The sequence below is a fragment of the Jaculus jaculus genome, chromosome 4, assembly GCF_020740685.1.
Source record: "Jaculus jaculus isolate mJacJac1 chromosome 4, mJacJac1.mat.Y.cur, whole genome shotgun sequence".
In the NCBI taxonomy this organism is placed as follows: Eukaryota; Metazoa; Chordata; class Mammalia; order Rodentia; family Dipodidae; genus Jaculus; species Jaculus jaculus.
This window is the reverse complement of record NC_059105.1, coordinates 176,794,765-176,807,147: the sequence shown is the minus strand read 5'-3', so window position 1 is coordinate 176,807,147 and position 12,383 is coordinate 176,794,765. Positions and strand designations below refer to the sequence as shown.

General features: G+C 44.0%; 1 protein-coding gene across 1 annotated transcript in view; it reads left to right on the top strand.

Annotated features, from left to right (window-relative positions):
* Morc1 (MORC family CW-type zinc finger 1) overlaps window positions 1-12,383 on the top strand; it is a 168,681-nt gene that overhangs the window by 123,847 nt on the left and 32,451 nt on the right. Inside the window, 2 exon segments of the mRNA XM_012950005.2 lie at window positions 2,400-2,616; window positions 6,872-6,976. Coding sequence (XP_012805459.2) covers window positions 2,400-2,616; window positions 6,872-6,976 — 322 coding nt within the window.

The following is a 12,383-nucleotide window of genomic DNA, read 5'->3' as shown; positions in this document are numbered from 1 at the left end:
GGAGGCACCTCAGGTCCTCATGTTTGCATGGCAAGCACTGTACACGTCTTTAAGAAAGGAAAAATAGGGCTGGAGAGATGGCTTAGTGGTTAAGCATTTGCCTTTGAAGCCTAAGGACCCCGGTTCGAGGCTCGATTCCCCAGGACCCACGTCAGCCAGATGCACAAGGGGGCGCACGCGTATGGAGTTCGTTTGCAGTGGCTGGAGGCCCTGGCGCGCCCATTCTCTCTCTCTCGCTCACTATCTGCCTCTTTCTCCCTCTACCACTCTCAAATAACTAAATAAAAATGAACAAAAGAAAATTTTAAAAAGAAAGGAAAAATACTCACTTTAACTTACCAGTTGACAGTTTTACTTAAATTTTCTTTGATAACTTCTCCCTGTAGAAACCTCTGCTGACAGCACCAAGAAAGATACCTGAATTCACTGCCTCCTGCCTCTCTCCAGCTCCCAAGGTGAGGAGGTATAGTCGGCGCCAGACATTTGTGTCTTACTTCTCACATGAAAAACTAGCATTATGCACATGTCACAAAGTGAAGCAGTAATAGACGCTCACTGGCATTGTTTTCTTAGTGGAGTGACTCATGTTTATTAGGGATAACTTTGAAAACAAAGCATACATCATTTTTAAATCATCCATTATCTTACTCCTTGCTCATGGTGACAGTTTTAATTCGTGTTTTGTACTCATTTCCAATACTTTCTATGAAAAAACAGTCTATGAAAAAATTCAGTCGGTAGATGGATATGTACCTAGCAATATATTCCATCTATAATATTACACTGTTCCCGTGTTTGCTAAATGTCATGTAGTATTGTGTTTCTCAAATGTTGATTATCTAAATTTTAAAGGGGCTGGGGAGGTGGCTCAGCGAATAAGGTATGGGAACCTGAATTTGGATCCCCAGAACCCAGGTAAAAGCCAGCACTGGCAGGCGCTTATAACCCCAGTGTGCCACGGCCTGAGGGGTGGTGGAGGCACGTAAGTCTCGGAGCGCAGGGCCCACATGGCAAATGCAGCAGTGGCCCACAGGAGGGACTGCTTCAAGCAAGTCGGCATAAAGGTGACATCTAAAGTTGCCCTCTAACACACACATAAAATAAATTTAAAAAGTAACATTTTAGCCGGGTGTGATGGCGCACGCCTTTAATCCCAGCACTCAGGAGGCAGAGGTAGGTGGGTCTCCATGAGTTTGAGGCCACACTGAGACTACATAGCGAATTCCAGGTCAGCCTGGGCCAGAGTGAGACCCTACCTTGAAAAACCAAAAATAAATAAATAAATAAATAAAATAAAATTTTGAGGCGAACATATTTAACCTTTCAACTTCCTGTAAGTAGGACCTTAGAGTGTCTCAGTTGTATTAGACACATAAGGTTACGGGAACTCGAGTTTCAATTTTTCATAGCAACATATATGCCATACTTCATATCTTTGGCATTTGTTTACATATTTATTTAAAATATTGAAACAGTTATTTCCAGACTGTCACCTTATTTTATTTTATTTGCATCTTCCTGCCGCTATATTAAGGGAGCAGGAATATATGAGCCCCGTGATAACTATGGCCTCATAATCAAACTTCCTCCTCTCATGAGAGCAAGGTCACTACATAGCCGAATTGCAGACGTAGGCACGTATCTTATTTACACTGAATTGTCACCAGGCTCTGGAAGGGCATTCTCCTGGGCTGAGAGCCGTCACCCGTGAGTAATTTACGGCTGCTGGAACGTCACTCATCTCTACCCTAACGGCTCTTCTCCCTGGTTATTTTGGCTTCTGCAGGAGACTGCCAACCACCTAGCAGGCCCAGGCGCTGTCTCTCTCCTAGTGCATGCACCTGTTCTTGCCCGGGGCAGGAAGTGGGGTTAGGGATGAGGACGGGCCTCCTGTGAATCAGGAAGCCAAAGCCAGGACAACTCCTGTTGGGAGGAAGTGGGGATGCACAGGTTGGAGCCTCTGCATCCTCAAAATCCAGTCTCTAGACCAGACTCTAGACTCACCCCAGCTCTGCCGCCATTTACGAATCAACCTCTTCGTGAATGATTACCATAGTGCACATTCGCCAAAGAAGATATTCCAAACTGTGGATTTTAGAACTTCTTGTTATAAGAAATGCAAGCCAGAGCTGGAGAGATGGCTTAGCAGTTAAGGCGCTTGCCTGCAAAGCTAAAGGACCCAGGTTCAATTCCCCAGGACCCACATTAGCTAGATGCACAAGGGGATGCACGCATCTGGAGTTCATTTGTAGTGGCTGGAGGCCCTGGCACACCCATTCTCTCCCCACCCCTTCCTCTGTCAAATAAATAAAAAGAAAAAAAAAGAAATGTAATGAAGGGGGTAGTTCATTATAAATGAGCCCACTACCAAACATAAAGTCATTCTTTCTTTCTTTAAGGAAAATACTAGAATTCCAAGAATCAAGCCAAACGCTTTCTTCCTTTCAGCTTTCGCTCAGCCGTAGAGATCAGAAAAGGGACGCCGAAAGTGCTGAATCTGATGTAGAGTTTGTTGCCAAGACTGAGACCGCGAAGTCGTCTAGGAAGAAGCAGAGGAGCCTCGGGCCGCTGGGCCTTGGGGCGGCTCTGCGGACGAGCACCGCGCGGAGGCCCCAGGTCCGTTCTTTTTCTTGCTTCTTATCCACAAAGCCTACAATAATTCACCTGTTCTGGGAATAGCATTTGGCAAAGGTTTGCTTCATTTATACGTTTTTTTAAGCCACAGGATGTACATTGCAATATATGTTTCCTGGCTAGGGTCTCAATTTTTATCCCCCACACCCCGAGTTCTCTATTTTTCAGGGAGAAAAGTTAAATTGCTGATATCAGCACAGTGTCTGGAGAGTTCAACCAAGGGAAGGTCCCCAGAGAATGCGTGGGTGGACAAGATCCTAAACATTTAGAGGCGAAAGCTCTAATCTCCGGACTTTGCATCCGCTGAAGCTTTGCAAAATAAAGCATCCATTGGATGTTACCCTGCTCATCCAGTGTGTTCCAAAGCATGGAATCAAATGTAAAGTAGCCTACTAAGTGGTAAGCCTGGTTTTAGTACAGGCATCATCTCAGAATTCCATGTCTCCACATACGTGTGTTTCTTTTACAAGAACCCACAACGCATTCGTTCATATAGTGTTTCCAGTATTCAATCCCTCTTTAAGAATTTGCCTTCAGATGCAGCTCTTAATAATGGTAACTATAACAGCAACAGTGGTGACGGTGCCTATAACTGAGTGGCGTTCACTCTGAGTCAGATGCAGTGTTCAGCGATTATAAATACTATCTCCCTCACTTCCTTTTTTATATCTTCTACCAGCTAAATTTATGTGTTTTTTAAAAAATTTCTGAATTTTTTGACTTTTTAATGCCTTCTGTTTTCACAAATTAAGTTCCCCCCTAACAGGGAAGACAGTCAAGTGAATTGAATTGTCATTGCTCTGAAAGCTCCTGTCATCAGCACGTGTCTACTGAGCCTCTGTCCGCACAGTGTGGAGGGAGAAATGATACTTCAGGCTTGGTCCTCTCAAAGGGAATTGTTCTGAATGATAGCTACCACATAGACCCTTATGCGTTCTTTTGTAATATCATTGGCAAATAGTGTAAAGCTCTTTTGAAAATTTTTAGTAAAAATCTTTCATTCATAAAAATGCATTTATTTTCTTAATTTTGAGTAGTTTATCCTTCTAAAACATTTTAAATATATTTTCTTCCAGTCTTGAATTTTTTTTCTTTAGTCTTTTCTTGAGACAATATCAGCCAAGATGAGTATGATTATACTACAGAATTTCATTTTTAGGCAACTTTGAATTATTCGTCATATTTGAGTATATGATGTCATATACTCAGTAGGTATTGAGTTAACTCTTGATGTATTCAAAGAACCTTGTGTTTATACTTTGTGAGAAGTAGTTTTCTCGCTTTGTAGTCATATTTCCTTTAAACATGAGTTCAGACAAAAAGCATTCGAACTTAGAATAAGCCAGGACATTTCAAGTGTGCACAGGTGTTTCAAACACACCTTTTATTATTTTGACTGCATTCATCTATAGACTCTGTATGTCTGTGTGGTGGTCGCGTACCTGTGCGTGTTTGTATGCGTGCGGGTGCTCAGGTGAGCGCAGGTGCGTGTGTGTGTACTTGCATGTGGAGGCCAGATTTGATGATGAGTCCCCTCAAGCACTGTCCACTTTATTTTGTGCGGGCTCTTCACTGATCACGGAGCTGACTAGCAACCCTAGGGGTGCCCTGTCTCTGCCCGCCCCCCAGCACTGTGCGTCACCACACCTGGCATTTGACATGGGTGCTGGGGTTCTGAACTCAGCCCTCACCTTACACAGCAAGTACTGTGGTGACTGAACGATCTCTCAAGACCCCCACCACACATTTTAGACCTTTAATATAGAGATGGACATATATATGTGTATATGTGTGTGTGTGATATGTGTATGCGTGTGAAGATATATGAAGTGAATATATTTATCCACAGTGTTTGTGGGTAAACATATTCACACACACAAACACTTTTGTGTTGCTTTACATAATCAATATGTATATACATACATGTACATATATGTCTATGCATTTGTGTTCATCTCTATGTAATCTCATACATGGCACTCATTATACCAGCTACATGGCTTCAACTCTTAACAAAACTATGTAGGTTCCTGCCCTGAACAAACTTACAGAACAAGTCAATAACTTCACAGATGTAAACTGGAATGGTGGCAGTTGCCAGCTGTTTCCCCTGTTTCTTTGCTCCGAGAGCATCTTGCTGCTGTCTCAGGCTGCGCTCCCCCTTCAGCCTCCAGGTTAGCCAGGACCACTGTTACATTCCACCGCACTCGGATATTGTGTTGGTTTATTATTATTATTTTTTTATTGTGGTGATTTGTATGACACAATAGCCCACATGCTAAAGATGGGGAATTTGACTGTGTCTGGCAGAACAGAGACAACTTCCCAGACTAAATAGAACACTGTCCCTGAGATTTGTGTTCACTGATGAACACAAAGTATTTTGTGAGGGCAGCCAGTGCAGGCTGTATGGTAGCCAGGACCTGTGGCATCGTGTCAGAATCCAAGTTATGTGAGTCTTCCAAGCTTAAGAAGGGATTTTGCCTTTAATCCCAGCACTCGGGAGGCAGAGGTGGGAGGATCGGCATGAGTTCGAGGCCACTCTGAGACTACATGGTGAATTTCATGTCAGCCTGGCCTAGAGCAAGACCCTGCCTCGAAAAACAAGAACAAAACAACAACAGCAGCAGTCAAAGATGGCTCGTGCATCTGGCTTATGTGGGCACTAGGGAATCGAACCTGGGTCCTTTGGCTTTGGCTAGAAGAACAGTTAGCAGGGGGTTGTTGAGAAAAGCAGTCACATGCTGTGCAGTCTGTCTGTCCAGTTGTCCAATTGGCTGCATGAGAATGGACCTGGGGAGGGAATACTTCCTTATCAGCAGAAAAGGAGCCCACGGATGTGAGCATGGTTGTGTGGCAAGCCCAGTTCGTGTGTGTGTGTGTGTGTGTGTGTGATTCCCATGGCATCTCCTCAGCTTCTCTGTTCTGTCCTTCTCTGGGAGGGGTGAGGTCCTTACACGAAAGGGGTGCTCTTAGGCAGTTTCCTTGCCTTGGTGACTGGGGCCCCTTCTGCCACGCTAGACTGACATGCACCACCAATGCTGATTTTGCACCACCTCTTCTGCATGCAGGGACAGTGCGTTGGCTCTTGTGTCTGCCTGAACTGGGTGGGGATGCTGGTGCTAAGCATTTAAAGGCCTTTCTTGGGTTTATAACTGCCGGAGGACGTTCTGCTTAGCGAGAGTCAGCGCGGGCCAAGGCGCTCCGTGGGCTGTTCAGTGCTCTCATGGGGAAACCGTGGGGTGTGGCCTATGGGGATGCTGGCACAGGTGCCTCACTGCCCGCCTTGCTGATACCTTAGGCAGGGAGAATGAGAGCATGTAGCCCAGTGATCGAGTGATCATAGCCTTTTGAGTCCTATTGAATTAAGGAATCCTTTTTGTTGTTGTTGTTTTGGTTTTTGTTTTGTTTTGTTTTGTTTTTTGAGGTAGGGTTTTGCTCTAGCCCACACTGACCTGGAATTCGCTACGTAGTCTCAGGGTGGCCTTGAACTCACTGCAGTCCTCCTACCTCTGCCTCCCAAGTGCTGGGATTAAAGGTGTGCGCCACCACGCCCGGCTTCCATGAATTAAGGAATCTTAGGAGAAAGTGAACAGCCAAATTGGTGAGCTCTGGGTTAAGTAAGAGATCCTTTCTCAATATAAGTAAGATTTATTGAGGGAGACACTCAACCTTGACCTCTTGTCTCCCCAGTAACCACTGCAAATAGATACTTTGAAAGGAGTGTGTATCTTTTTCTACCTAGAGATATTCATAAATGTATGAAGAACAATATCTACCATGTGGGACATTATTTATTCAGTATATGAATAGTGATTCATGCAGATCTGTGCAAATATCTGTGGGTCCTCAGATTCACTGTTGAGCTCTATCCATGGCCTGTTATTACTCATTTCTATTTAATTTGCTTTCTGGCATTTTTTTTTAACTGTTGTATTAGTTGATTATGTGCCTATATAAACCATACATTTCTTTTTTGTTTGTTTTAAGTCTGAGATGGGGTGTCTTTATGCAACCTGGGCTAGCCTGTGTCAGTCTTCCCAGTGCTGGGAGTACATGTGTGTGCCACCACATCCTGAAAAGCGTATGTTTCTCGAGGGCGGAAATCAGAAATTGAATTTTCAGCACGCTAACCCACAGTTAATGCAAGCTGCGTGAAATACTGAGGGAGAGGAGGTGGCTTAATGTCCACCATGGGTTGCTACTGACTCTTGGATAATTTTTGTTAAAACTTTAGGTATCTTCTTGGGAAATGAAAAGAAGAAAGCGTTACAGCCTTGAACAAGAACGTAAGGTGATGATTGAAGTTGAAACTACCAACAAAGATCCAGATATAATCCTGGTGAGACAAGCTTCACTGACAAATTGAGTTTTGTTTTGTTTTTTTTTTTCATGTTCATAAAGATCCACTAGGTACTTCAAACTGGCTGAAAGATTGTGTTGAATCATCTAGTAGTTTTGAGATGAAGAAACATGCTTCATAAATGTTAGGGGTTTTTTTTGTTTTGCTTTTATTTTATTTATTTTATTTTGGTTTTCAAAGTAGAATCTCACTCTAGCTCAAGCTGACCTGGAATTCACTATGAAGTCTCAGGCTGGCTTTGGGACTCACAGCAGTCCTCCTACCTCTGCCTCCCAAACTTGTGGGATTAAGGACCTGCACCACCACACCCTGCTTAATGTTAGTTTTTATTACTCAAGACTAAACAAGTAGAGTTCTAAATAACCCTAACCCATGGCCCCTTTCTTCTTAATTATCAGGCTGAGAGAGCTTTCATATATGTGTAAGTCTCTAAAGATTTTCTATTTAATTCGAAGTTCGTCTCCAAACCCCACACTCAAATCCAAGCCACGTGCATCTTTCTCTCTAACTCATCATATACATCCTTGCCAGTGTGTAATTCCTTTTTGGTTGATTGGTTGGTTTATTTATCTCGCAATGCCAAGAGTAAATCAAGGGTTGGAGAAGCGCTGTGCTCCAGAACTGAATCCTCAACCCCTAAAACTGTGATCTGCAATGGCTTGAATTGGGCTGTTTCCCGAAGCTCTCCTAAGAGAAGTCTGTTCCTGAAACATGGCCAGGCTTCTTACTTGCTGCACGAGATGGTGCACTCTGACTCTCCCCTGAGAGTTGTATTAAAGAGCTCAGTGGTTTGGCCACTGTAGAGGCAATGGACCTAATTGTAGCTATTCCTTGGTGTCCCGGAAGGATTGATTCAAGGACTAGCCGTGTGACTACCTGTGAAGCCATGTGTCAGATATCACCCATTATGTTATACAACATTCCGGGTATTATGATACAAACAATAAAATTTCACTTAGACATTAGAATACAATATCAGTGAAAATCCATTTGGTATTGCCTTCGATCAGAGCATAAATTTTATTATTTACTATAGTTCTTTTTTTTTTAAACCTTGATTTCAAAGGACCTTATGGCTAAACAAATCTAAATGAGAATAAGTATATAAGTGATGGCTGTTGTTTTCCACAGGATAAGTCAGAATACTTAGAAAAGGGCCTGGCCTCATCCCACATGCCTCAAATTTAGGATTGTGATTAGGCTTGAGGTAGGCGCCGCCGTACCTGTGACCGTTACTAGTCACACCTTGACCTGCTGAAGCATGAAAAGCTTTGCAGATTTTCACATAGTACTAATGTTACCCCTTTCCATGTCTGCTTAGAACTTTTATTTATTTATTTTTATTTTTTTTTTTTTTGGTTTTTCAAGGCAGGGTCTCACTCTGGCTCAGGCTGACCTGGAATTCACTATGTAGTCTCAGGGTGGCCTCGAACTCACGGCGATCCTCCTACCTCTGCCTCCCGAGTGCTGGGATTAAAGGCGTGCGCCACCACGCCCGGCTAGAACTTTTAATATGTGTGTACTCATAAACTAGACAGGGCACGTATTAAAGATATTGCTGTGCTCGGCATGGTGGTGCACGCCTTTAATCCCAGCACTTGGAAGGCAGGGGTAGGATCTCCATGAGTTCAAGGGCTGCCAGGGAAGCTGTTACCAATACATCTGTAGGCAAAAAAAAGCGGGGGGAATCCTTGCCACATTTCTGGCTGCCTTCATGCTGCCTTGTCGACGGTTCCATTCTGACTGGCATGGTGTTTTCTTTGGCTATGTTATAATATCTGTAAGCCTTCCTTTTGGAACAATTTTTCCCCTCCCCCTCTTCTAAGCCTTGGACAACCGTTCATAGGCTGTTGTTATTGACAGCTGTACAATTTCAGGTGGAAAGATGATAGCATTGATTACTTTTTGGATTCATATTTAAACGTACCATTGCTTATTATGTCAGCTATATGAACATTTATTCTCCCTGGCCACCTCAGTGATAGGCTCAATATTATAACAGTATCCTGACTTCTTTCTCCCCTTCCCCCCCGAGTCTTCATTGAACTCTCATTACTTTTACTCCAAGACCTGAAGTCTCTGAAACGATTCTTAAAAACTTGGTTTTCTTTTTCCAGTGTTACAGGCCTTACTTCTGGTCATTTTTAATGTCTGTCTCCCCGCGCCACAACGGGCAGCATACTTAATGTGGCCCCAAGTTATTCGTGTGGTGCTGGGCCCATTGCTTCTCTGCAGCCGCTTCTGGCCACAAAGCTAATTGTCACTTCCATGGCATTTCCACATTTTTGATATTAACTTGTGTTTGGCCTTTCAGCCCATGTAGGCCATTCATTTCAAAATCTGTGCAAAGAGGTTGTTCTTGGTAAGACCTTGCATATCATTTGGAGCTGTGGAAGTCTCCAACTGGGATTTAGAAGCTTCGGGCATTTTCTAGAGATTAAAACACTGTCATGAAAATAATGAGGAGGTTTTTTTTTTTTTTGGTTTTTTTTTTTAAGGCATCTTAATACTCTTCAGAATGTGGTAGTTCGCCTCCCGATGGGACCTTTGGAACATTCAGTGTGTAACTCTGTCTGTATGTCAGCAGACTTCTTTTGTTATTTTCCACAGTCTTATTAGCACAGCCACCATTGTCTGTCCACTTCATGGGAACTAGTGTGTCCACATTTCTTATCTCTGGCCCTGTGAAACTTAATTGTTCTCATATTCTCCGTGTGTGTGTGTGTGTGTGTGTGTGTGTGTGTGTTTTAGTGGAACCAGTGGCCCTTGTTTCTGTGTGGCTGTGATGAAATTCAGGTGTCATCTCACTTCATCTTCTTTTTTTTTGGTTTTTCGAGGTAGGGTCTCAGTATGGCCCAGGCTGACCTGGAATTCACTCTGTAGCCTCAGAGTGGCCTCGAGCTCACGGTGATCCTCCTACCTCTGCCTCCTGAGTGCTGGCATTAGAGGTGTGTGCCACCATGCCCGACTCTCACTTCATCTTCTTTAACAAGATGAGAAGTAAGTCTTCCCCACCCCCGCCCCTGCTGCTTTACAGGTGGGGATATCGACATCCTAACCAGCATATTGCCAGGAGTGGTCTCCTGGAACTTCGGCTGTCTGATTTCAGATCCCAACCCCTTCCCACTGCTTCCTTTCTGTCCTGTCTCCACAGCTCTGTAACTATTAACACAGCCTTTTCACTCAGGTCAGCTGAGGTACACAACTTCCTTTACTCAGTGTGAGGATTTCCAGAAACACTTAGTATATCGATTAATATTAAGCATTTTGAGTGAAATAGCTTCCAGAGTTTCATAGATGAGCATCTCCTGCCAAGAGTTTCGAATCAATTTCAAAAGACTAAGCTACCTAGCAAATCTGCTGTATGTACACAGCGGCATATCATGCCTGCACATTCCCAGCAACATGGAGGGAACTGATTGCGTTATATGTGTTGTGTGATGTAAGCCAGGTCCGGAAGACAAACCATGTGTCCTCAGTCATTTCTGGAAGCTACAGGAGTTGACTCCGCGGAAGTAGACAGTATAACAGAGGTCAGTAGGATGTAGGAAGGGTGAAGAGAAGAGAGCGAAGGTGGTAATGGGCACCAGACCACAGTTCCAGAGGGAGAAGGGGCTGTAAGGTTATACAGTGCAGAAGGCAGCTGTAGTCTACAACAGTTCCTCACACAGTTAAGAATAACTGGAGAACCAACCCGTCCTAGTTAAGGATAAGGAAATGATAATTACCTCGATGTGTTAAACCATTATACTGTGCCCGTAAATGGGAACAAGTTTTTACTTGTCAATTTTAACCTATTAAAGACCAATCTACAGTTGGCTCCTTGAGGAGATTCAGGGAAGTTTCATTTAACCTGTTTCTTCCCTGTCCTCCCTAAATGTGACACAGACAGTGTTGTTCTTTGCTACTCAACACCCAGCTCTTCTCCTCGTCAGCCTGGAGTCTGTAGCAACTTGCAGCAGTTAACTTCGCTGGTCTCCACTCACTCCAGCTCCTAGAACAAAGTGTTTTCTTGCCTTGGCAATGGGATCGTGGCCATCACCCTGCCACTCGTCCTTCCCATGGGCTGACGTTGTCCTGCTTTTGACCTTACGACACACTATGAAATGTAAAAGCATCCTTGGGGATGCATTCTTAAATTCAGCTGGGAAAATTCAAGTGCCAGACTACAACAGATGATTAGGAAAGCAAATGATAAATATGAAGCTCAGTTTAAGAAAATCCACATTTAAGAACTTGAGTTGGAATGATTTGTCAAGACTCAAATGAGAGTGATAAAGACCATCTTTTTTTTTTTTTTTAAATTCTTAATTTATTTGAGAGCGACAGACACAGAGAGAAAGACAGAGGGAGAGAGAGAGAACGGGTGCGCCAGGGCTTCCAGCCTCTGCAAACGAGCTCCAGACGCGTGCGCCCCCTTGTGCATCTGGCTAACGTGGGACCTGGGGAATCCAGCCTCGAACCGGGGTCCTTAGGCTTCACAGGCAAGCGCTTAACCGCTAAGCCATTTCTCCAGCCCCAAAGACCATCTTTTATGATCCCTGTGCAGCAGGCTTTAACTCACATTGGTGGGATACTTACTCCAAATTTATGTACACATTTTCTGATTTTAATATGAAACAATGTTTACTCTCATATCTACTGTTTTATTCATGATTTATAATGTGATAAAACAATAGTATTTTAGTTACTGTTAATGAATTTAAGAGGCAAACCCGTATTATTAAAAATGAGCAAAGGTTTTAATAGCATGGTTATATAAGAATAGTTTTGAGCTGCCTGGAGTCACACAGCCTTTATAACCGGCCTAACACTAACCTTTTGGTCCTCCGTAGACACTATTTTCTAGTACACCTGGCCTCGAGAACAAATTGGCAGATAGATTTAGTAAATTTTCCAATTCTATAGAGACTGTTTAAAAGCTTGATGACCAAATCGCCCTTGCCAGAGGCGTGTTGGGAACTTGGCAGTGGAACTTGAGATGCCCTCTGAGCCATGGGTCACAGAGCAGCTGCTGCACCTGGGACGCGGTGCGCGGTTGCCGGGCTCGGGGAGGGCGCACGTGGGTGGAGGGAGGGCGCACGCGTGGGTGGAGGCATCATTCTGTCTCCGGACCAAGCCAAGCGCTCCAGGTAGCCCCTGGTTAGCTCTCTTTTCACGCATCCGAAACAAAGGGCCTAATTCTAACTCTGAGGAGGCACCAATGCCCACCCCGCCATTGCTGGGATCACTGGCACAGCCTCGCAAGCGTATTGTAAAAACTCAGGAACACCCGAGTGGGCTTAGGAGCTGTCAGTCTAGATTTTCCCTCTGTTGGTGGTTGCCAAAAACCAGCCCAGCAGACAACAAAAAGAGGCAACCGCAACGACCCAATTTGAGAGTGACA